Here is a 25,949-nt window from a genome sequence, read left to right as displayed (position 1 = left end):
TGGTAAGTTCAATTGGAGCAGTAGAATTGTAGTACCTTGTTGCTTGTTTAAATTATTTATGTTATACTAGCGGCCGCCCGCGACTTCGTACGCGTTCATACAAATGTTTTTTCCCGCCAACTCCCGTTCCCGTGGGAATTTTGCGATATCCTGTTGTAACTAAGCTTTAAGTTTACTAAGGTACCTGCATGCCAAATTTCAAGAGTCTATCTTACGCGGTTTAAATTTTTTCATACAAATGTTTTTTCCCACTTACTCCCGTTCCCGTAGGAATTTTGCAATATCCTGTTGTAACTAAGCTTTAAGTTTACTAAGATACCTGCATGCCAAATTTCAAGCGTCTAACTTAAGCGGTTTAGATTTTTCATACAAAAGGATTTTCCCGCTAATTCCCGTTCCCGTGGGAATTCCTAAGTATCCTATAACCTGCCCAGGAGTATGAAGAATAATTGTACCAAGTTTCGTTAAAATCCGTCTAGTAGTTTTTGTTTCTATAAGGAACATACAGACAGACAGACAGACAGACAGACATAGATAAGTTTGTAAGTAAATATAAGAATTATTTTGAGAGGCATGGTTCAGTAATCGAGCGGAGGTCAATAAAAAGGCAATCAAACAGTCCAATTACTAGCACGGGTCAACACAAATCAATCGGTTATTGATCACGAAACTTCACAAAAAAACAAAGGAGAGAATATGTCGACAGTTCACCAAAGCAAAAAGCAGACAGACCTCGTATAAAAACACAATATTAAAAAAAATACATATCTATTTGTTTGTAACCAAATTCTATTATTAAAATTCTGAAGCTGAGTTGCACCATCTTACTTTAACTTTAACAAACGTCAAAATTCTGTCAAACTCCATACAAAAAGCACCGGTTACCGTTATAGTTAAGGTCAAAGTTAGGTGGTGCAACTCAGCCTAAAACTAAGAAAGATTGAAGAAAAAGAAACATTTCGTTTTAAACCTTAACCGTATGAAAATAAAGTGCACAATGGTATTTCGTATTGCAACCTAAGCCCTGATTGTCTCTTATTGGTCGTAGTAAAAATATAGTAAAATGCGTAACCAATTAGAGACGGGGTGAGCACGTGACCGGAGCGATGCGCTTACGCTAAAATTTCTACAAAGTGGTCAGGCGGAAGAGTCCTCGATAGTACATATCCGAAGTTGCAAACTTTGTTCGCAATAACCCACACTATTTTGAAATGAATACTGTCTGAAGTCGTCGTGAGGGCACACTGAAATTTACTCATCAATGCAAAACCCTTCTCCGAAGAATGAGTGTAAACTGCATGGCACCAAAAATTTATAATAAAATCCCATTGTATATCAGGTCAATTAATGATATTAATAATTATTTTTCTATCATAATTAATCATCATAATCAAATCAGATTAAATAAAATCTGAGTTGCGTTCTATATCCTTTAGAGGGCCATGGTCTTTTTTAAAATACAAAACGTTTAACATTTCCGTGCAATATTTTTTTTTTCTTTGATAAAAATACTTGTGCGAAAATGCGAAAAACATGAGCGAACTTAATACTAAAGTAAACAATGCGTTGGCTCTGTTTGACAAGTGGTTTGAAGTAAACAATCTGAAACTTAACGTGGGGAAGACCAAAGCTGTTCTCTTTAAATCCACATCAAGGACAAGAGATACATTAGAAGTCAAGATGAAGGATGACTGCATCTCTGGAGTAGACACTGTTAAGTTTCTTGGTATTCACATAGACTCTTCTCTCAACTGGAAGGTAGAGGTGAATTGCTTGGAAAGCAAAATCTCCTCTTCATGCTATGCTCTGCGCAGTTTAAGAGAGGAGTTAACNTTTTTATACATTGGTAGATGTCTAAGAATCAGTTTTATGTAAATTGTAGTTGGCCAGTTTTTTTATATTATGGTATATAAAATCAAAATATGATGCTTCTTTTTGAGGCAACAAAAGTGTTAATTTGAAAAAATTACATTAAAATAACGGATACACTTTTTGCTGCCGAAAAAAATTATTTTATTAGAATAACAGTGCAAGAATACGAATTTTGTCAAAAACAATAAAAATTAGTTTATTAACTTGTAAAAAAAAAATGTTGAATATGGTGTCCTAAAAATAGGACAGTGGGGAGGAATGGGTCCACAGGCTTTACTTAGCTACGAAATATATATAGGTTGTTGACCTGAAAGTTTGCAGTTATCTCTAAAGCTATGATAGAAGATATTAGCATTAGCACTTTTATTTTTTATTAAATATAATTTTGTTTTTTGACTCCAGGCACCAAGCACACTTTTTTAGAGATGGAAAGGAAGTGACTCAGTTAGATAATTACCACCAACTAAATGCTTTTTACAATTTCAATACATCTTAATCTTATTTCTCAAAGTTGCAATTAAGATGCACTTTCAGACTTGCACAATGGTTAAAATAAAGACCCGTCAACCGAATCATCTCGGTAATTAATTTTCAAAATAGCATTCGAATTGGAACGGTTAATGTTTTATATAATTTTGTAATTCGTTGCGCAGCCGCAGTATCGGAAGCATTACCGTTAAGTGCAAAGCCTAATTGACATCGACAACCGTTTTTACACCGTCGCAATTCCTGGAATACGCGTTGACAATATCATTTAACGGCAGTGGTACACTAAGGCACAACTTAATTAATTTCGGTAGTTATGGGTAGATTTTAAACTAACCTTTTGCCTATTACAAATTATATTTATAAATAAATAGCTTCCAGTGAATTTTTTACTACGCTCTATTTGTACTAGTTTTAAAACCATTATGTTTACACAGAATTGTGCAAATAAATATTTGAACAAGGTGGACCGACGACCTGATAAAGGTAGCAGGAAGGCGCTGGATGCAGGCCGCTACCAACCGTGCGATGTGGAAGTCATTGGGAGAGGCATATGGCTGAAAATGATGATGATGATGATATCGATAAAATGACTAAGTCTTCAAATTATAAGAAAAATCTTTTGGTGATGTTGTTGCTCTCAGTTGGCAATACAAACGTGGTATTAAAAAAATCTTGGAAAAAATCTTCAGAAAAAGGTAAGTTAGTGATAGTCGTTGCACTCAGTGTGCCACTAGCTTGCAGCAGATGCAACAATTACGTCTCATCACGTAACAGCATCTCATTACACGGCGGCTGGCCGTGATTAGTCGGGCCCACTTTGTTTTCTCTCTGCATCCGGACCGATCAACACCACGGGTGATTACAATTTAATCAACCTGCCCATCATTCGTTTCAGCCGAATGACGTCCACTGCTGGACAAAGGCCTCCAAGGATTACCACAACGAACGATCGATCCTGCGCTGCCTGCATCCAGGCACTTCTCGCAAGATTCACCAGATCGTCGGTCCACCTAGTGGGGGCCTGCCCACACTATGTCTTCCGATACCTAAGCCTAGGCGCAGACCACCGATTTTTAGTTGGCCGATAGTTGGGCCGATTTTAATTTGTATAAAGAATCGAAATTCTCACGTCCGAAATACCGCAGTGTCTCAAGTCAAAAGTATTTGACCAGTGTGTGTTGCCAGTGATGGTGTATGGCTCTGAGACGTGGTCGCTTACTATGGGCCTCATAAGAAGGCCCAAGGTCACCCAAAGAGCGATGGAGCGTGCTATGCTCGGAGTTTCCCTGCGTGATCGAATCAGAAATGAGGTGATCCGTAGGAGAACCAGAGTGACTGACATAGCCCGCAGAATCGCTAAAATCAAGTGGCAGTGGGCGGGGCACATATCTCGAAGAGCTGATGGCCGCTGGGGCAGGAAAGTTCTTGAGTGGCGACCACGAGCTGGAAGACGTAGCGTGGGCAGGCCTCCCACTAGGTGGACCGACGATCTGGTGAAGGTCGCGGGAAGTACCTGGATGCAAGCGGCGCAGGACCGGTCTTTGTGGTAATCCTTGGGGGAGGCCTTTGTCCAGCAGTGGACGTCTTTCGGCTGAAACGAACGAACGAACGAACGAAAGAATCGTCCGATACCGAATCGGTGTAATGTGCGCACTTGCATACATCTCCGTACTGATTAATAGCCCGATCCAACTATCGGCCAACTAAAAATTGATGGTTTGCGCCTAAGCTAACAATATTACAGTAGAAAACTATTGTAAATTGACCCCAATTGAAACTAGTGGGCCCCAAAGCCAAGGCCATGATTTTCCAATTGGAATCATGATTATGTACCTATGTCACAATTTATTATTTCATGTAAACAATAGAAAATCAAATGACTATTTGTTGGAAGATAACGTAAGCATGGTTTCAATTTCAGGGCTACGAACAATTGTATTGTTTGGCGATAAAGTTGAGTAAGATTTTTTATGGGATTAGTATAGATAAAACGACACTTTATTAATATGATTCGTAGTTGTATTAATTGTCAAAAGAAAGATGATAAAATTTAAATTAAGTTGGTTTTATTGAAATCTCATTAAATAGACATCAACGCGTCAAGGAACGTATTTTGAATTTTATTATTTAAGATCCTAAAAGAACCGATTCCTATTAGATTTTAGCTTTATCACACACAGATACAAGCCACTAGTTCCAATAAGAATATATTATTTTTAAAATACCAGCAACCTCGCAGGATACCAGGAACCTCGCTAGATAGCTAATATCATAAGCAAAAACTTTTGTTGAATTTTGTTAAATCTCATAAAACGTGTAGTAAAGGGGCTACGCTCTAGTTCCCAAAATGTACGTGCAAATTTTTTATCAGCCAAAACAATCAGCTTTCATTGATTACGATGGTGACTCATCAGTATTTTGGTTTAAGGGCCATAGTACAAAAAACTACGGTACGATCTCAATTCACTATTGTTGGCAGAAGTGCGCAACAGTAGGTTATTTCCGTCGACTCTATAAACTTAGATCAACTATTCTGTGGTCAACCTCAAAAAAACGTAATACTTTATTAGATTATATCGTTGTTGCTTAGGTAGTACTACAACACAAGTCACTACTTAGTGACTAGTGTTGTGATGTTCTTTCTTTATTTTTTATTACTTCACAAGTCCATATTTCGACGGCTATTATTTTCTAGTTATTATATTCTTATAAGAAGTCACGTCTTACACGAATTTTTACAGACGAGGTTTGTAAGACGCAAAATGATGAAAACTGTCAATAACTATTAAATTGCAGATGAAATAACTTTCACAATTTAAGTGTTGTCAAATAAAACGTTTAAACGAAACGCAATCAAACTGAAATTAGTTTGTTTATTTGTCTATTAGTACGTAAGAGTTGTCCGATTTCAGAGGAATCGTACAATTTTTACTTTTTGTAATTAAGTTTATTTTCCAGTATTCATTGTTAAAGATTTGAAGTTAGTTTAATTTGATTTGTCTCGGGATTTTTTTTTAATGAGTGCTATTGATATTCTCCTGCAATTGGAGCTTATAAAGCGCGAATAGAGTAACACAATTTCAAAAAAACTTTATTGGAATTTATCGTTGATTAAAATTCTAATTCATTTTAAAAAGTTATTGTTCGTTCAGACACTTTTTTCATGATTTGATCATATAAACTGATATTTGGTTTGTAAAACCTAGACTTGGACATTAATAAAAAAACATTTTAGACCCAAATTGTTGGCAACCTCTGGCCAAAGTCAATTGAAATGGTTTGCTCTATAAATGAAGTATCGCCTATCGATCTCTCACTGCCCCTGTCAACGTCAAGATGTCACAACGCCTAATGGACACCACGGTACTGCATCATTGTCATTATCGTGCGATATCATTATCATTAGCCAGTGATGCACTCGTTCAATGACTTAATGATAACGATCACATCCAGTGATGATTAAGTGAAAGTGCCAGTGTTTTCCGAGTGGTTTTGCTTGGAGAAAATTTTCTCCGACGCAATTGATAGTAGTGCAACCATATTGACTATAATATTTAAATGTGTTTTTGCAAACTTTCTTTTGTCGTACAATGTAATGATCATAATAATGACTTTAATTTTATAGCAGCGTGTTCAGAGAATAAGTGATTATTTTGTTAAGAAAATATTTACTCGTCTTTGTGGGATAGGATTAAATAATAGTACATTTAATTTCAAAGTAATTTACATTACATTTATTTTTCCTCTTTCAGAAACTCGTGTGGTATTTCCTGATTTTATACACTGGCCCGTATTGGAGCCCGAGTCGATGTGCAGCAATAAAGGTTCCTCCTAAAACACCTTCTACCATAGAAGCTCAAGCTAAATTCTTCCAGTGAGTATAAATAATATCGTCAAGATAATAACATGCCTAACTTCTACTATTTCAGGAATATTCTTGGTTTTAATTTCACTGTTTGATTGTTTCATTCTTATTTTAATCATGTTTTATTTCTAAAGTTTTCAAAGCTGATAACATAATTGGATTTTTATTTATTTCTTACAGTATATTATATGTTTTTTCATTGTAATTATAATAAAAATCAACCATTCAACTTCGTTAATAAGAGAAAGCGTTCGACGTCTGTAACTAACATTCTGAATCAAATTTATTTTCCTTCAATTCGATTTGGTGTCGGCATTTACATGTCAAGGTAAATTAATCAGTACAATGAATAGGTAATTTGTTTTATAGGGATTTTTTCTCGGTACAGTTGAGTCCGTACAAGATTGAGTTCGGTCACGTTTGCGAGGACCCCAACACGTGGGAGCAGCGGTATGAGAAGAAAGACTATAAAAACCACAGGGATATGGGAAAAGTAAAACGATTGTTCTCTGCCTCAATTTCTGTACACGGGCACCTTGATGCAATCGTAATGTGACTAACTCGACCATAGTAAAACAGTTTTTAGGAACATTTGAAAAGACTCCAGCAATTATAATACCTGCTCTATTCAGCTTTCTTGATCCAACTTCCTTGCTTTAGATACTTGTTTTTAATTCGTTCCGATAGGAGGCAATGGCAAATAAAATAAACCATGTTTCCTAGGGAAAACTCATTCGTGAAAACAAAGTTTAACATACTCACATTTCTTTTAAGAGAGTTTCCTTTGTTAGAGTAAAAAAAAAATCATGACTGTATTTTAATTGTTGGTGTCGTTGATCTTCGTCAACTGATTGAAGAAAGCTGCCCGTGTATAAGTTCCTAACCTATCTGTTTCTTTCTCTGTTGCTTGCTTGCTTGGATGAAGGTATAGACACTTACCTACTTCGGAGGACTTCGACCAAGGACATCGGTTGGGGAGCGAGCGCCATTTCACTGAGCGGCATGAGAAATCCAGGCCTTCAGAGGGACTGTTCTCTGCTAAAGTACGCTTTTTATGCTTTTTTGTTTTGAAACCTTATTATTGACGTCATCCAGTTGTTAAATATTGATAACCGGCTGTTTTAGGGTAATTAAATATTACGTAAACTGTTATTCGAAAAAAATCTAATTACATAAGAGTGATCCGTCAATATAAGGTTTCAAAATGATTTTCTTCGCATATCTTATCGTGAAAACCTAACATAATATTGTGTTTGTTTAAATGTGTCTTAAAATCAATGTTACTAAAAACCATATTGTCAGTAACTTACATAAAGCAATTAATAACCCAAGATGCATATAACTGCGTCAATCTAACTTTCCTATTTCTTTCAACTAATGAATGTCTAATAAAAATAACATTTGTAACTTAACAATACTTCAACCATTCATTCAACAATATTACTGATTTGAATGAATGAGTGAAAGCTTTCAATTAACTAAAAATGTTTTCAGGTACGCTGGGGTGACAAAAAGGGTGGGTACGGCGAACATTACTGGGACTTGAACCATGCTGGTCACGGCAATGACCACGGCGACGATGGCAATGACCACTCCGATGATGGATCCTACCACCACGATGACCATTCTGACCACGGTTACGACGGGTCCCATGAAAACTCCCCAAGTTACGGCGACGAATACGACCCAGAAAAGTCAAGCTACGAAGAAAGTGGAAGAGCTAAAAGAGCCCACCCAAAAATAAAAGTAGAGAGACACTCTCACAGAGACAATAATGAAAACCCAAAACCTAAGAGCCGCAAGAACAATGAACAATTGCAAGAAGAACCATCACATAAAGTAGAAAATGTAAATTATTCAGATGAAGATGATCAGCCTGAAGAAGAGGTATACAAGAAGCCCAAACGGTCTCATCATCGACACACTTATGACGAAGATGAGGAAAGACCACAACAAAAGGAAACGAAGAATCAAGTAGTATTGGTAGTGAAAGAAAAGGATGGAAACAATCAAGACAACACCCACCAGAAATATCAGGACTTCTCTCAATTTGTACCCTACGAAGGAGGTGCAGGAGTGAGACAACATCATCACCCTGAAACTGTAGCAGCGGCGTCGGTTCCCAGACTATTCTGGGAACCAACAACTGGACACGTAGTCGACAGAGCTACGGGGCAAGCTTATGTATTACAGCCGATCGCGGCTCCTGCCAACTACAATTAGAAAGTGACCAGGGAACTAGATTAGTTGTTAGTTTTGTTATAGTTATTTATTTTCTTAATTAAAGAACTGATAAATTGTTTCGTGTTTGTATTCTCAATACATATTGTCCTACAAAATTGTTACATTATCGAATCACGGTTGCATCACTGTTTACGTAAGGTACTGGTTCAAGAGTTGATACAATTTAGTTAGTGGTAATGATCTCAATAAGTGTGAACCCATTTTGATACATAATAAGACCGGATATTACTGCATACACACACGCACGTGTAAAAATTTGTTTGAGAGAGACTTTGTAGAATGTCTTAGTAATATCTTTAGAAAATGCCTATTATTCAGGTAGAATTTAGATTTTACCCAAATAGACTCTCAATAAATTAAAGCCAATAATTAGTTCAAGAATACTTTACAGGCCTTTATATCAAAGGCTAAATCGAATTAAAATCATATTTAAAAATATTCAATAAATAATTGTGTAAAAATAACCTAGTGTTGAAATAAGTTTTAATTTCATTAATTACGTTTACTAAAACTAATTCCAGTAACAATCAGAGTATTTATTATATCAGAATTAAAAATTAATTGAGTAATTTACGTTTTACGTGGTAATACTAGATTTAAATCTACGAGTATAACGGGCATAAGTAACTAGTCCAAATTCATTGTTTTTGGACGTTAAGAAAAGGGATTAAAGTTCAAAATATGGTGGGAAATATTCCCACTGCCGTATAAAGGGTTAACAAGAATCTAAATGCGCATCCGCAACTAAATTGGAATCTAACGGCAATGCACTTGTGCAAGTTCGTTGGTCTTTCCGCCGATCTCACCGCGGGATTTTACTGAACTTGTGAACTTAAAACTTGTGGTTTGCGATGCAACGCTGTATGTTGTGACTTCGAAGGTCAGGCAAGTAATGGTACTGGTTCTGGTGCCTTTTGTGAATGTATACTTAGCGGGATGCAGGATTTACGTACGAGTAATTACTTCAAACTAAAAGTTGGTGGTCTGCGCTAGGTTTAAATAGATAGAAACATGAAAGGTAGTTTTGTGTTGTAGTAATAAGAGTCGACAAAAGTACACTTGAGTGAAATTTCACTCTATGATTAAATGTAATTACATAACTTTAATAAGTGCTACTGACTGGTATATCTGCCTAGCTAATTGCTAATTGAGCTCAGATGGTACTTAAGACACGAATCTTTAATCAAATTACACTCTGATCCAGTGATAGCAGATTATGCGATCGATTGTGAAATAGATGCTACTGAACGAGATAGCAATGATTTGTTGATTAGATCAGCATTGTTGCATGATTTGTAACTAATCAGTGTAACTATAGTTAGTATTAATTCTCAAGTGTCTATTATATATAAGCAACATGAACATGAATAGAATTGAATAGAGAAATATTCATGAAAATATATGAATGACTAGCTGTTGCCCGCGGCTTCACCCGCGTGAAATTTACTTTGTCACATATTATCGTCATAAATTATAGCCTATAATTATGTTATTCTGGGTTATAATTAATAATACTGTAAAGTTTCATCAAAATCCGTTCAGTAGTTTTTGCGTGAAAGAGTAACAAACATCCACACAAACTTTCGCATTTATAATATTAGTAGGATTAACATACATCAAAGTACAAATAGCATCCAAAATAAACACAAGAACAACTCTACTTTAAATAATAAAAATACACTTCGGAAAAGCACTTTTTGGAGAGTTTTCATGACTTATGTTTATAAACTCATACGTTTGATATTATGTTTAGATAAAAACAAATTGAAGACGTCTAACGACCGTTCTATCGCCTGCATAATACACGAAGGGAACGTACCTCGCAGGGGTCAGTGCGTGCGCCCTTTCCCACGGTGCCGAGGATGCGAGGATCGCTTGATAATGCTGATGGATTTAGGGGTCCATTAAGTTAACGAATATTTCTAAAGCTAGCTCAATTGCTAAGACAAGTATTGAAGCCAAAATAGTATAAAAAGAAATGGTTAAATCAATGACCGTAAATGATTTCCACGACCGATGATGTTGATGATGGATGCAGGCAGCTAGCGCTACCAACCGGCCGATCTGGAGGGGAAGGAAGGTAAAGGCAAGACACAGGTTCAGCAGTGGACGACCTATGGCTGAAATGATAATGATGATGATAAATCAATCATATTGGATATACAAAAATTTGCTTGATTTGACATTACAAAAATACATAATAAACTATTTCACCTTTTACTAACTGTGGTTTAGAAGGTTAAAGAAGCAGCGCTTATTTATTAAGTACTTATACAGAAAACACTATAAATACATAATTTAATGGTACTTAAACGTCTATGGCTCAGGAAATCACTTTCTCGCTCATACTCATAGTCATAACACTAACATTTGCCCTCAGCGGGATTCGAAACCCCGTCACATTATCTAATAATAATGGAAATTGTTTTGTCTGATTATTTATAGAAATTGAAGAAAATTTTAATAAATATAACTTAGGATGTGACATGAAAACCTACATCCTCGAGAACGGATATGAAAACCGACTAATGTTAGTAATAAAGATAAAATAAATCAATGCCATCCGTGTTAACATAAAGATTGCCTTTTTAAGTTTGACCACTGGTTTTATAGGGAGCAAAGTTACGATTTCCATTTTCTATGCAAATTAAAGGTTCACTTAACCCTTATCTAGCGGTATCTAAATAGTGGCATGCGGAATACATTACCATAGAGACCCAGACCATTGACTTTCCTGCTGTAAACACTGGCCCTGTGGGCCTATTCAACGCGATTTCCGTAATTTCGGATCTACCTGTCGCTTTCTCCATGATAGGATCTGAGAGAGACGGTTAGGGCCAAAAATGCGGAGATCATCGTACGGAATAGTCCTCAAATGCGGGCTCTATCTTCATCAGATTTCTCCGCGATGTCACGTATCTGTCAACTGCAACATTGTGTCCTCCCCATGACGGACAAATGATGGGTAAGACGTGATCGCATGTGCATTAACAAAGGTACAAAGTTTAATACGTAGAGTTATGTGTGGCATAAGATAGTAAGTATTATAAATTAAGTTGGTACTAAGCTTTGGAGAAGTTCAACTTCACTCAACTACTGGACAGAAGACAATTAGATTAGCTGTAAGCTTGAAGAATAAACAAATCTTACACTTAAAAGTTAAACATTTGTTAAGTAAATTTACCTAATCTTAATTATAATTTATTTCATAATTACACGCTCTACCTCTCATAACAGTCGCCAACATTATAAACCAACAAAACGATAAAAGCGCAGGTTGTTTTTTCTCCGCTAGGGGCCGCAACAATAGGCTACCCTCATCTCCCGAGCGAATGCTCCATAGTGATGCAAAGTGCGCACGCGACTAAGAAAAAATCTTCCGAGAAAAAAGTTCCCCTTCGAAAGGATGGTCCATGGAATATTGTTTGTGTTGTATTTCATATTTCATCGCCTTTTGCCAATGAGAAGAAACTCAATGGAATGTATCGAATGTCGTTTTGCAACAGTTGCTTGATCTTTTGTATAGAGACAGGTGGATATTGTAGAGAATTTGTGAGATGATGGTTGCGTAATAAAATTCAGAATTGCATGCATTATTTTAAATGCTGTAATGCGTCGTGTAGAAGATTTTTAGGAAGTGCAGCATACCTAATTACTTATGCAAAGAGCAAATAAAAAAAACTTAAAAAACTTTTGATCCTTCTAAAAAATTTGGACACAATTACACTTGACCAAAATGGTCATGTGTAATTGTCAAACTTGGTGTGGTCTCTCTGAAGAAATGGTTTTCACAAACAGTAATAATATTAAGTAATAATAATGCAAGTTTTGCGCGCCAATAAAATGCCAACTGCAATTTCATTCAACGGTGTTACTTCCCACATTGCTAAAAATAATCTTTGCGAAATAACGGTTGTCACGAACAGTACTAAGACGGTCAAAGGTCCACCACCCTACACAGTTTGACCAGTTCCATGGGAACTGGCCCTTGGCGCTGAATGGTAGACAGTAGGCCAGGGTGTCTTACACTTGTTCGAAGGGGAGAGTACATAATGGGCGATGTCCCTTTTGTTGCGAGAATACGGGCAAATTGTTAGGTGAGCTTGAGTTTAGTAAGCATGAGCTGGACAGTTTGAAAATGCATAATTTTATTCTACTGTAGTTAATTGAATACTAAATTTACGTCAAAGAACCTGTAGTAATTATATTAAGTCACGTCAATTGTTTTAAAAGTTAAATATAGGGCATAATGATTTAATATTATGTTTACCTAATGATGCAATATTATACGTAAATAAATATTAAAAGCAAGTAATTACTTGATTATTCAATAAAATAATAGGCTTAGCTCGTTAACATAATGCATTTATGATTAGTAAATTACTTAACGTGTTATGATTTTTATTTATAATGGGTAAACGTTAACATTGGAAATAAAACATAATAATAGGCAATCAAAACATGTCATAACATTTCTAATTGACCTCGTAAATTTTTTTTTATCCAAATCGACAACAAAAAATTTATAGATTCATAAATTGAAATCTAATGAAAGTTGATCAATTTAAAAATACAAAATTCTAGAGCCCTGTGCTTTCTGAACGCAACGCCCGTGTGTCCCATCCACAAAGGAATTGCAAGATGCATGCAAATAAAGGGTCATTCTGTGTCCTTTCCCACACGGAAGCGGTCAAACTGGTTTTGGTCGTTCTACGGGAGTAACCCTTGCCATTAGCCATAGACAAAGCGTTAGGACACCGATGTCTTCCGGGGCCATTGTCCAAAACCCGCCTGACCGGTTTATGGTCCTGAGAAAATGATCGGATGTTTAATTGATGGCATTGGTAGTTTATGCCGAATAATAAAGGTGGATTAATTTTATTTGCCAAAACGTAACGGTTTAACACGACGTCGAGTAAGTTTTGGAGGACTCCTTATTTAGGAAATAATGCTAGTGATTAAATTCACAAAACAATGATTTACCGAAATACCGATTTACCGATCTTAAAATATCTAAGTATATGTAATAAATAAAAAACTGTAAAAAGGTACATAGCGTGGTATTTTTGAACCATTTCAACGCTTAATTCGCCAAAGAAAGAAATCTATCAACCCCCAAAGTTGCGCTAACATCTCTCTAGTGCCTATTATTTCTAAATTATTTTGACTGAAATAGCTGAAAAGTAACTATTCTAGCACTAAAAAAACAAAGTTCCATCTTGCCCAACAAAAGTGCATCTTGCAACGGCATGCAAATAAAGGGTCATCTGTCCTTTCCCACTCAAAAGCGGTCAAACAGGTTTGCGCGACCCTTGAACCGAGACGAGACAAATGCATCTATTAGACAAAGGGCAAAGGACACTGTCTTGATGGTCCATTGTCCAAAAATGGCTTGAGATCCTGAGAAAAAATTCGCATGCCGCTATTAATTTTAGCCTAGGCGCAGACCACCGACTTTTTGTTATGCGATAGTTAGGCCCGATTCTAATTTGTATGAAGAATCGGCCGATACCAAATCGGTGTAATGTGCGGACTTTCTCATACAACATGTCCATACTGATCAACAGCCCTGTCCAACTATCGGCAAACTAAAAATCGGTGGTCTGTGCCTAGGCTTAGTGGTACCTACGAGCTTTTAAACATGAATAGTAACTATTTAAATGACGAAGTATTTTACCTAAAAGTTAGAATCATCATTGATGTGCTAAAAAATCTTTATTTGAAATGGGCACATATCAAATTAAAGAAAACGCAGCGTGGGACGTCCACCCACAAGGTGGACCGACGACCTGATAAAGGTAGCGGGAAGGCGCTGGATGCAGGCCGCTACCAACCATGCGATGTGGAAGTCATTGGGGGAGGCCTAAATGTTCAGCAGTGGACGTCCTGTGGCTGAAATGACGATGATGATGACATTTCAAATTAAATAATTTTGAATAACAAAAAAATATTTTTATATCCTATCCTATCCAGTAAATTATCGTAAATATCGAAACTGACTCCTTTAAAGTTTTAAATAAGTCAAACATTGTAACTACTACCAGTAAACCTGTAATAATTTTGTGGCGAGCATGTTTAGCGTCGTCAATCTATTTCGAAGTTGCACGTTGCATCGACAGCTATTACACCTGTTTTAAAATAGAAAATCTACCGATAAACGACTTTATTTACGTACCTAAGAAAAAAACAATTATGTACGATTATTAATGTAGGTAATTAACCCAAAAATACTATTTACCCAATGATATTTATATCATTGTATTTACCTGAATACTTACGTAAAACATTTACGTACCTATTTCTTGTTTATGAAATGACGTAACAATAAATAAATAGTAATTTTGTTAATCTAAGTATTGTAAGTAATTTCACACAGTCACGCATTAATTTCTTTACAAAATACCTACCTATTACCTAAATAAATTAACTTTCTTGTCTATTTTTAACTTTTTTAATTTCACAAGTTTTAAAAATTCAAATGTTGTATTTTGACCAATCAGCGTTTAAGAAATTCGCGCCCTAAATAGTTTTTTATGGCTTCAGTGTCAAGCATGAAGCTAAAGACTAAAGATGTGTTAAGCTTGTTGCGTTTTGTTATTTCAGTTTAAAATGATTACTCATTAGTTACACTAAAAAAGTAGGTAGGGATAGAGATGAGCATGTGAAGAAAAGTTTTATTTAAATCCAATCAATGACTGGAAATATCAGGAAAAATTTAACCACAAAGTTATGTTCTTAAAAAACTTTTTGGTATATTATTGTAATATTAATCAAATTAAATTCTGTTGGTTATTAATTTAAATTCTTAAAATTGCTGAAAGTAAACATTTTGCTTTCTTTTTAAATAAATACTTATTTCAAAGAGACAAGGTCCAAAATCCCAGAACTGTGACTTTGTACCAGCAAAAAATGGATAGGGCGGAGAAATGCACCCTTTACCTTTTGATCAAATACAATGCGATATGCAAAATAAGTGACTTCACGAACTCTTTGATTATGATGATGTCAGTAATGCCCCAGTCGTGCTAGTGATAACTTCGGTAGTGTCAATCCATTCATTTCGTAAAATTTGGAAAAAGTGAAATAAACACAAAACTCTGGTGGAGATAGTTTATTTATAGATTACAACACGAGGAAGGTAATAGGTAAGCATAATATTTTTAATTATCATAGGCGATTAATTAATTAGGTTGGTGATTTCCATTACAATAAGGCCATTAAGTAATAATTATTATGATAATAAACAAAGGTTTTGTTTTTTAGTGTGAAATATAATAATGATGATTTAATGGTAGGTATAGATAGATATAGAATAGCATATTAGGAAAATAATTATTTTTAGAATGAAAGTTTCGTGATTACGTTAAACTTGCTTGATTACGATTTTTTTTACAATATTTTTATGATAAGTTTTTAATTTTTTTGGATTTTTTAATTATTTCATATAATTTATTCAGGCTCGTTCATCCTGAGACGAGCAAAGTCTTCAAACACGATGTTATCTTCCTCCTCGTTAGTGTAAAGCGAGTTTTCATAACGGTGTCTTTCAATGGATTGCATTTTCTTCATGGCATTGAAACGCTGGCGTTCAATGGTCCCTAAAACAGAAATAATTAGGGTATAGAGAAACTATATCAAATAAAAAAATACACAATACATTTTGGTAACATGCTAAAATAAGCACCTTCAGCAGGGTGGAGAAGTTTGAATGGAACATCAGTCACAAGTTCTCCACCAAGTGTTCCACAGTTCAGCTTGACGCGGACGGAATAGGATACCACAATACCAATGGCATCAGCCGGGCATTTCCCCTCAGAGACCAGAGTAGAGCTGGCCAGGTTTACATCATCCTCCTTCAGATGGCCATCCAAAGCCACACCTAAAACAACATAAAAAGGCTTTAATTATGAATTGTACATAGTCATTCGCAGCTATCAATTTATCATACAATGAGAGAGCCCAATCAGGAACATAGAATAAAAAGTTCAATAAAAAGTAGATAAGTTATAGGCATAATTATTATCTAACCTCGGATGTCCTTATTGCTGCGGGCCAAAGGCACAAGATAGAATGTTTTCGACAAACTTGCTCCAGGTGTAACTGGGCATCCTTCACGGCTCTCCAAAGATGCAACATGGCGGCTGAACTGAGAGTTGATCATTGTAATCTCCACATGCTGAACAACCATGCAGCGAATGTTGCGCACAGACTTCCTTGAGTTGTTAGAAACGATGACATTAGCAGCGATTTTCTCGCCGTGGTAGTAGATCTCCCTGTCCAAAGTAACTTCGAGATTGATCTTTCCGTTACTGAAGGTGAATCCTTTGCTCACCAGGGAGCTCGGAAGACGGCGACCACGGGAAGTAGGTGCGTGTTGCAACTGTTGGAACAAAACTTATGTTATGCTTACTTCGATAAATTATTATGTAATTTTTATAGTGTACTGTGATTTTAAGATCATCTTCCGTTGTCTGAGAAAAATAAGATGAATACCTTCTTGATGGCAAGAGTCACAGAGCTCCTCTTGTGACTCTTCTGATCCTCATTTTCAGCAACGTAGGTTCTGACGCAATATTCAACTCCCATTGGTTTTCCCTGATCTTCTTCAGCTGGTTGAAGAGTCACCTATTATAACAAAATTAAAAATTCAGAACTTACTCCTAATTTAAAATTTACTCCCAATAACGTAACTCTCATGTTAAATTAAGATGTGAACCAAAATTTTACCGAGCTAGGCGCCATCTCAGGGAAGTTAAAGGTGAATGGGAATGCATTCGGTCCAAGTTTCTTCAACAGCTTTTCCTGAACCGGTGTCAATTCCATTTTGGAGTTCACCATGGGCACAACTTGATCTTGCCCAATTACCATTTCCTTAGAAAACTTCACTCCCATGACCTCATCCTCCTCACGACCATAGCGGTAGGTCGTCACGAGCTAGAAGAAAAACAAAATCAATCCATTTGGGGCACTCACTTCACATTTTTTAGAACTTCACAAATTCACTGCACTTTAGTATACCTGGCTGTAAACTTTTCTTCCTTTCAGGTATTCGGTGTCAACCACAACCACTCCATCAACGGGATCGCAGTAATCTATATGATCAATGAAGTCACGCTTGCCAAGGTAAACCGTAACTTTTCCATTTGGGGTAGTTTTCTTAAAAACTTTAACCGCAACCACGAAAGCGAGGGACAGGTAGTCCAACATCTTGAAAGTATAGGTACAACAGATAACAGAGGATACGACTGGTAGTGGAAACAAGGATATAAGCTTGCGGACAGAAGATTTAGTGTGAATGGTTTGAAGCGAACACCAGAAATGAATTCCATCATTGGACTGTCCCTTTTATAGTAGAAATATGTAAGGTTTCACTCAAATTAGAATAACGACCTAATTGGATTACGTCCGTAGGTGGTCTAATAGGATTTTGAGTCTATGACGCATTAAGGCGCATCTAAATCGATGTGATGTCACATCACTAATGCATCACTACGATATTTACGTTTCGTTTCATCAAAATTGCAAAATGACGTTTTTGTTTTTGACAGTTTTTTAGTCCTAATATTTTGACGTTTAAAAGTTAGGTTACGAAAATCTTGGTTGCTTGCTCGACTTGATTAATTTTAATTTGTAACATAAAAAATGTGTAAGACTTGCTTATAAGAATCTTATGAGAACAAATATTAGTGCTCTGTTTATATTTTCCATGTGGGATATGTAACGGCTCCTTGTAAGTACAAAATTCTATGAGGATTAAATAATCTACTATCGAATCAATTTTGATTGTTGGAGTAACCTTTGACTGTCTGATAGTTTTTTGTTGATAGGATCATAGGTTTCTATAGTATTATACCTTCTCATACTTAATGGGATTATGAACATTTCCGATTAGAACACATTGAACGACATGGTCACTTGTTAGTTTCTCAAACCTGTTTTGATAACTGATTTGTTTAGTGTAACATAATATTTTGAATTTAAACTACCTATATTATTTATAAGTTTAGTATGGTTTTATTGGATTATTATTTATTTGATGCAGTGTACATGATCATTAGTATTACTATACAGCACTGTGTAGTTGACAAAGACCTCAACTTGCTAATGCCCTTGCTATTTTGTTTTTTGAAGTTTCTTTCATAGTTTAAATTAACTTTCAGCTACACCATCAGTATGCCAACATTCCTCACACCAGGCCGGCATGGCTACAGCGTCAGATTCTCAAAGACAAGGCCTGACGCGCTAGCAGTCGCCACCAGCCAGTATTATGGGCTTGCGGGGGGAGGAACACTCTTCTTCCTTGAGCTGGCCCCAGATGGCTCCACACTGTTGGAACTTCAAAAGCTGGAATGGAGTGATGGGTTGTTTGATGTGGTGAGTTTATATTCTTTATTTTTATATTAAATGTGTCCTATTCTATTAACATTAAAAAATATATATAATCTATATAATGTTTACTATTTCTAAATGTGTCCAGTTTGCTAATATTAGTCATTAAAGTAATTATTTAATTACCTCACTATTTGCAGTGGAGAATAATGAGGGCTAAGCTTAAAACTCTGTCCCCATTCATCTCTTTGGACTGTTAGTCCCATTTACTTTTGATATGTTAATATTTCCTGGGTTTCTGATTTGTGAAATCTTGGCTAGACATGTACCTAAATGTAATCTAAGTACTGATAAACTGACAACCTTCAGTAGATATTAGAATTAGAATCACACTCTTGCAGCTTAGAGAAGTAAGGAAGTAATAATAATAGAATTATTGTAAGCCTATGAAACTATGTTTTACAATGTCAAGTTGAGTTATTTACATAAACATCCTGTTCTTGTGTACTTAGGTTTTTTTCTCTTATATTTTATGACTTAGTTATGAGCATTAAACATAATCAGTAACTCAAAATTGTTGTTTTTAACTTTAGTTGAACGAACACCCAAAAAATTAGGTTAGTCTGTATTAACTTGTTGTATTGACCCATCAATTGCTTCAAAACCACGGTAGCGGGTGTCAGGCTAATTATAATCCCATTTTAATCTCCAAACAACAATGTGTTGAAGCCCCTCGCGTGCCGTTACGACTGTGAACTTGCTTACCTCAGCACTTAATAGGATGGGTGCCTTTCCGTTTATTTATAGACAATTAACTTAAGTGTGTTGGAATCGGGAAGTAAATGTAAATATATTTGTCTTAAAATTCAGGGCTAATTTTGTTTCGAATGAAAGTTTTTATGTAACGTGCTAAATACAAGGAACATTTTATTGTCTATAAAATTCATTATTTTGCATACAATTTTGTGATAATTTTCAATTAATATCTTTGTTTTAGAGTTTCTAAGTGATTTGTGAATAGTCTTGTGTTTGATGAAAAAATTACGTATTATATTATGATTGAATATGAATATCAGCGGTTCCCAAACTTATTTAGTCTACTGCCCACACTGTGAGAATAAATTATTTTTTAGCGCCTCCCATTTTTGTAGTCAAGGGTCGAGCTCAGTCGGTGTCTAAGAGTCTTCCTAGTAGATGACGCCTCCAAAGCCTCTACACAACGTCCCGATTTTTTTTTCTGGCTCTCTTACCGCCCCCCTTTAAGCCTGCAGCGCCCACAAGGGTGCGTTATCGCCCACTTTGGGAAAGACTGATGTATATGAATTGCCTTCATAATAAGTAACTTAACCTATTGGCTCCTTCATAGTTTGGTATTTATAAACAAGCCTATAGATATAATAAAAGCGACAATAGCCCAAAATTGTGTATCGATCAGGCTGTCGGATCTGTAGTTTGATCGCTGGACGATTATGGTGAGCCTAATGCTGATAAACGTTAAGATTTCTGGTTTTGAGACTTTACAGCACTGGCCATTTATACAGCGAAAAATCAATGATTTTTTAAATGCTGTGTTTAACCAAACCTAATTCATTCCTAGACGTGGTCAGGTACCACAGACGGCGCGGCAGCGTGCGGCGCGGGCGATGGTGCTGTTATAGTGTGGCGAGCTGGCAACGCCGCGCCGCTACGGGTGCTCAGAGCTCACACCAGCGAAGTGTGTTCCGTGGACTGGCCGCGATCGCATTTGCTCAGTGCGAGCTGGGATACTACTATTAAATTGGTAAGTTCTATCTTCTACTATTGTAAGATACAAGAATAGAGTCACTTTGGTGGTAGATTTTATAAACTGCTGTAACTGATTGATTCAGGCCTAAATTGGGCTGTTGGTTCATTGGCTCAGGCTGATTTTTCGCACAGATTTATGTCTTTTGACCAGATGAGAGTCATGAGAGTGTGTATTAATTTTACATGACAGGATATTGTAAGGTATGGATGGACCTATATCAAACACTCATTATATGTAGTAAGTTATAGACTGTACTTTCCAAATCCCATATTTTCTTGAAACTTTATTTGAAGGCTCATATAGAAAAATACATTTGAAAGTTCACTTATTTTGTTCCCAGTGGGATCCAGAGTCCGAAGCTTGCCTCAGCACTTTCGCCGGCCATTCACAGCTGGTATACACAGCGGCGTTTTCTCCACATTCCGCTGCTACCTTCGCCTCGGTGTCAGGGGACGGCCATCTCAAGTTGTGGACGTGTACTGAGTCTGGTAGACCTGCAGCAGTGGTGAAGGCACATGATGCTGAGGTAATTTGAGACTTATTGATCAGAGCGTAAAGTTGGAATTGGTGTACACTGCTGCGTTTTCTCCACATTCCGCTGCCACCTTCGCCTCAGTGTCAGGCGACGGCCATCTCAAGCTGTGGACGTGTACTGGGTCTGGTAGACCTGCTGCGGTGGTTAAAGCGCATGATGCTGAGGTAATTTGAGAGCTATTGATGAGGATGATGTAAAGTTGAAACTGGTATACACTGCTGCGTTATCCACACACTCCAATGCTACCTTCGCCACGGTCGGTGTCAGGCGACGGCCATCTCAAGCTGTGGACGTGTACTGAGTCTGGTAGACCTACAGCAGTGGTGAAGGCGCATGATGCTGAGGTAATTAGAGAGCTATTGACAAGGGTGTAAAGTTGAAATTGGTGTACACAGCTTAGTTCTCTCCACACTCCACTGCTACCTTCGCCTCGGTGTCTGGTGACGGCCATTTTAAACTGTGGACGTGTACTGAGTCTGGTACGCCTGCTGCGGTGGTTAAAGCGCATGATGCTGAGATAATTTATGACTTATTGATGAGGATTTAAAGTTCAAATTGCCAAAAAGTAACATTTTGATATGACTGATGCAGATTATTTTTATTGCCACTAATACCACAGAATATTAATAAGTACTACGTACAGAACTTTACTTCGCGAAGGTATTTAAAAAAATGTATGCTCAATGTCATTAACAATATGGTGTAATTTAGCTTGTCTCAAGAGTCAAGCACCATTTTGTTGACAAACGTCAGTGATCGGTACTGCACCGAGGCTATAGGGCTGACTTCGGTAAAATGATGTGACGTGAGGTGCCAAACTGCAGAAAATGGCGGAGGAAATACATGATTTAGCATGAATTATCATGAATAAAGCCGAGATGAACAGGCCTGCTAATACATGGTACTAATTATTTGTTGTAGGTATTATCTTGCGATTGGAGCAGAACTGAAACGCACGCGCTTGCGACGGCCGGCTCTGACGGACTAGTCAGGGGTTGGGACTTGAGGAGACTCACTTCGCCCATGTTCACGTTAAAAGGTATGTTTTATGTAATGTTTTTACATATACTGGTCATCACAAAAATCGGCCCCAACAATATTGGTGTTATTTGAAAGCCCAATAAATATCCTTAAAGAAAAACACATTTAATTTCTTAATAAACGATTTAAACGATTAACGTATACAATAAATGTGACTTGAAAAAAGACCTCACTTTGGGCTCACCTCTGGGATCAATTAGACCAATTTTTATGGTTATAAAACCAAATAATGGATCTCACGTGTCCTCTTTAACAGATTGATAGCGATTAATCCCAACTTAACAGTTTTATAGCCATAAAAGTTGGCTCAAGCGTAACTAAAAAAGTGACTCTGGATTCTTCTACAGACACATTTTTGGGGTAAAAACCTTTAATGAAATGAAGTTTAGAACTAGGCTTTTAAATGGTGCCAATATTGGTGGGAAGTGGGGATGCATACGTTTGAAAGTGCTTGTCGCGGGAGGGTCGGTTTTTGTGATGACCAGTGTATTATGTAAAAAAAATATGAGAAATGTCATAACTATCTTTGATTGGGAAGAAACTTGGTCATCACTGAGAGAATGTAGTTTTCATGGATATGTTATTTCAGGTTGCGAGTGTGCAGTCAGAAGAGTACAATTTTCGCCGCACGCGCCGTCAGTTATCGCGGCGGTGTCATATGACTTCACTACAAGGTATGGACATTTGCAGTGCTTTAAAAAAAAAAAGGTCTCACGTTATAGGTTCCATTGTTACTATGTCGTAAAGATTTGACAGTTCATAAAAATCATAAGATTGTAAGGCAAGTGTCTAACTTTTCAGTAAGGCAGTATAAAACTGCCCCATGTCCTGTCATACATTTTAGGAGCCCTCAAAATAGAGGTCGTGAACAAGTGATACCTAATTACCTAGTGATGACCAATATCTACAGGGTGTTAGGTAAATGGGTATATGAGCCGACACTAGCCCATGTTAAATGCATATAAATGGTATGGTGAAGTCAATTTGATATCATCATTTTAATTTTTTAAATGTACTAAATAAAATTTATAAAATCAGATTTGTATGAAAATCATCACTTACCATCAGGTGATCCGTCTGCTCGTTAGCCTCCTGTCACATAAAAAAAATAATTAAAATAATTAAAATGATGATATCAATTTTCTGACTTCACCATATCATTTATATGCATATGTTAACATTGGCTAGTGTCGGCTCATATACCCATTTACCTAACGCCCTGTATAAACAAGCCATGCCACAAGCACCTCAATACCTATCTAAACACGGTTCATTCTTCACAGACTGTGGGACCTCAAACGCGGGTGCGAGCCTTTAGAAACCATCCGGCATCATTCGGAGTTCACGTACGGGCTCGACTGGAACGCACTTCGCCCGCACCAGCTGGCCGACTGCGGCTGGGACTCGCTCGTGCACGTGTTCACGCCGCGCTCGCTGGCCTGAGGTACTGAACCTTAATACGTAGGTTATAAGAGCTAAGTTACAACAGCGCGCCCGCACCTTAATACGTAGGTTATAAGAGCTAAGTTACAACAGCGCGCCCGCACCTTAATACGTAGGTTATAAGAGCTAAGTTACAACAGCGCGCCCGCACCTTAATACGTAGGCTATAAGAGCTAAGTTACAACAGCGCGCCCGCACCAGCTGGCCGACTGCGGCTGGGACTCGCTCGTGCACGTGTTCACGCCGCGCTCGCTGGCCTGAGGTACTGAACCTTAATACGTAGGTTATAAGAGCTAAGTTCATCATCATCATTTCAGCCACAGGACGTTCACTGCTGAACATAGGCCTCCCCCAATGACTTCCACATCGCACGGTTGGTAGCGGCCTGCATCCAGCGCCTTCCTGCCACCTTTATCAGGTCGTCGGTCCACCTTGTGGGTGGACGTCCCACGCTGCGTTTTCCGGTACGCGGCCTCCATTCCAGAACCTTGCCGCCCCAACGGCCGTCAGTCTGCGTACTATGTGCCCTGCCCATTGCCACTTCAGCTTGCTAATCCGTCGGGCTATGTCAGCGAGAGCGGTGTGCCTCTCTCTAATTAGCTTTAAGCGAATTTCTGGGGAAGCGCTGGACGCAGGCCGCTACCAATCGATCAACATGGAAAGCATTGGGGGAGGCCTATGTTCAGCAGTGGACGTCCTATGTCTGAAATGATGATGATGAAGTTTCTGGGGCAGAAAATTTCGAGTGGCGACCACGGGCCGGAAGACATAGCATGGGCGGGCCCCACTAGGTGGACCGACGACCTGGTGAAGGTCGTGGGAAGTGCCTGGATGCGGGCAGCGAAAGATCGGTCGTTGTGGAAATCCTTTCAGGAGGAATCCTTTGAGGCGTCATTGAAATGAACGAACATAACTCCCTACTAATAGCGCCCGCGCAGCGTGGTGAAAAGGTTTCACTATTTGCCCGAAAAAAACTTTGCGTCGGCGTTGCAGGGGCGCTGGTAAGACGACGTAGCTCAAAAGATTTAAGTGATGTCGGGGCGCCTTAATACACGTAGTGAAACCTAGTTCCGAAACTTTACCTTGAGAAAGATTATAGTAGCCGATGGTAAACTTATATGACTATATCCTACGAGAATATGTCTTTATTGTATTATTTATTTTCAGGTATGAAGTGTCCATTGGGCAGAAGCGAAAGAATGCCGGTTGGTTTCCGGACTGGTGTGTGATAATGTGCCAAAAACACTTGATTTGCGCTGACAGAAGCTGGGTATGTACTTATTATGAAACTACCTTCAGGGTGTTATTTATCGGCTTATCGAAAAAAATACAAATAGATTTAATTTAAAAATATCGGATGTTTTTAAATATTTTCCTTGATCATTTAAAACATCCTCCATTTTGTTTAAAACATTCCTACTAAGTCTACTTGTAGATGTTAATATATGATAATTTAGTTTTAATTATGTATCTCCATTAATTTGAGGGGCTGTTGTGGTATTTAATTTGGCTGTGTACCTTTAGTTGGTAATTTTAAAAAACTGAGTGTCAGATTTTGATATATTTGAAATACATGTGGTATGGTTTTTTTGTAATGTCGACTGGTCGCTATTCTTTGGTGATTTGGACATCGTAATATTTCAAAGCGGGCCTAATGTATAAATATTATGTAATAGACTGCAAGGCGACAGGGTTTGATTTTGATGGTTGGAAGTAGACGATGGACTGAGACAACAGTGTAAGCATTTTAGAGAAATAGCTGCTTTAATGGTGCTTCTGCACTTTAAGCCCAGAACAGACGGTGAAACGCAACTGCAACGAAACTGCAACTGCTAGTTACTTTTGAGTTGCATCTAAGTTTCTGCCATAGCGTCCGTTGAGAGACCACACATGACGCGACCAGTTTGAAACTTTCAGTTTCAGTTTCATTCATAAGAATCATCAGAAAGTTGCAGTTTCGTAGCAGTTGCGTTTCACCGTCTCTTCTGGGCCTTAAGGTCACATATACAGGGTGTTATTTTTATACTTCAAACAAAAAGGATTGTTTCTACAGGTCAAATGCAACACATTTCCCCAAAAGCAAAATATAAAAATAATATGAGCTCTCCATACATTGTCATCAGTTATTTAGATGGCGCCTACATTTTTTTTTGGCAATTTGATTTTGGTCCTGTAGAAAAAGCAGTTGTATTTGAATAGTATAATCAACTCTTTGTTTGATCAAGTATAAAAATAACAACCTGTACCAATGCTACCGGTAAGGAAGAGAGCAATTTCATGTCGAATTGTTATATAGTGTTGTCTCATTTGATCTCTAGTCTAAAGAGAAAGAAAGAAAGAATCGT

The 25,949-nt window shown here is 37.4% G+C and overlaps 3 protein-coding genes across 4 annotated transcripts; 2 read left to right on the top strand and 1 right to left on the bottom strand.

Annotated features, from left to right (window-relative positions):
• The first annotated feature begins 5,677 nt into the window (after positions 1-5,677).
• LOC114360885 (legumin B) lies at positions 5,678-8,495 on the top strand. 2 transcript variants are annotated; one of them, XM_028315740.1, is made up of 4 exons: positions 5,678-5,724; positions 6,114-6,235; positions 6,596-6,719; positions 7,721-8,495. In XM_028315740.1, exons 1-4 carry the CDS (start codon positions 5,698-5,700, stop codon positions 8,447-8,449), a joined length of 1,002 nt encoding a protein of 333 aa, XP_028171541.1. In that variant the 5' UTR covers positions 5,678-5,697; the 3' UTR covers positions 8,450-8,495. The 2 variants fall into 2 exon arrangements, with proteins under 2 accessions (XP_028171541.1, XP_028171542.1); XM_028315741.1 differs by lacking the exon at positions 6,596-6,719 and adding an exon at positions 7,152-7,269 and having other exon boundaries at positions 7,721-8,493.
• Positions 8,496-15,865: 7,370 nt separating this feature from the next.
• On the bottom strand, positions 15,866-17,677 carry Arr2 (arrestin 2). Its single transcript, XM_028315724.1, has 6 exons — positions 17,489-17,677; positions 17,198-17,404; positions 16,964-17,095; positions 16,499-16,850; positions 16,155-16,349; positions 15,866-16,068 (listed from the first exon to the last, which is right to left on the bottom strand). Exons 1-6 carry the CDS (start codon positions 17,675-17,677, stop codon positions 15,920-15,922), a joined length of 1,224 nt encoding a protein of 407 aa, XP_028171525.1. The 3' UTR covers positions 15,866-15,919.
• Positions 17,678-18,050: 373 nt separating this feature from the next.
• On the top strand, positions 18,051-23,766 carry Pex7 (peroxisomal biogenesis factor 7). The gene is made up of 7 exons (XM_028315725.1): positions 18,051-18,200; positions 18,631-18,844; positions 20,397-20,579; positions 20,926-21,111; positions 22,042-22,159; positions 22,751-22,835; positions 23,445-23,766. The coding sequence occupies exons 2-7, from the start codon at positions 18,644-18,646 to the stop codon at positions 23,602-23,604; spliced, it is 933 nt and encodes a 310-aa protein (XP_028171526.1). The 5' UTR covers positions 18,051-18,200; positions 18,631-18,643; the 3' UTR covers positions 23,605-23,766.
• The last annotated feature ends 2,183 nt before the right edge of the window (positions 23,767-25,949 follow it).

This window comes from Ostrinia furnacalis, unplaced genomic scaffold (assembly GCF_004193835.3).
Source record: "Ostrinia furnacalis isolate ACB-3 unplaced genomic scaffold, ASM419383v2 OfSCF5217, whole genome shotgun sequence".
NCBI classification, from domain to species: Eukaryota; Metazoa; Arthropoda; class Insecta; order Lepidoptera; family Crambidae; genus Ostrinia; species Ostrinia furnacalis.
This window is presented reverse-complemented; position numbering and strand designations above follow the sequence as displayed.

Coding starts and splice junctions, on each gene's coding strand:
- LOC114360885 (XM_028315740.1), top strand. CDS start 5,698: ATGTCACAACGCCTAATGGACACCACG. Junction 5,725..6,113: donor AACGCCTAATGGACACCACG/GTACTGCATCAT, acceptor TTCCTCTTTCAG/AAACTCGTGTGGTATTTCCT. Junction 6,236..6,595: donor GCTCAAGCTAAATTCTTCCA/GTGAGTATAAAT, acceptor TTTGTTTTATAG/GGATTTTTTCTCGGTACAGT.
- Pex7 (XM_028315725.1), top strand. CDS start 18,644: ATGCCAACATTCCTCACACCAGGCCGGCATGGCTACAGCGTCAGATTC. Junction 18,845..20,396: donor GTGATGGGTTGTTTGATGTG/GTGAGTTTATAT, acceptor ATTCATTCCTAG/ACGTGGTCAGGTACCACAGA. Junction 20,580..20,925: donor GGGATACTACTATTAAATTG/GTAAGTTCTATC, acceptor TTTTGTTCCCAG/TGGGATCCAGAGTCCGAAGC.
- Arr2 (XM_028315724.1), bottom strand. CDS start 17,677: ATGTTGGACTACCTGTCCCTCGCTTTCGTGGTTGCGGTTAAAGTTTTT. Junction 16,350..16,498: donor CAGCAATAAGGACATCCGAG/GTTAGATAATAA, acceptor ATGTTGTTTTAG/GTGTGGCTTTGGATGGCCAT. Junction 16,069..16,154: donor ACTTCTCCACCCTGCTGAAG/GTGCTTATTTTA, acceptor TTTCTGTTTTAG/GGACCATTGAACGCCAGCGT.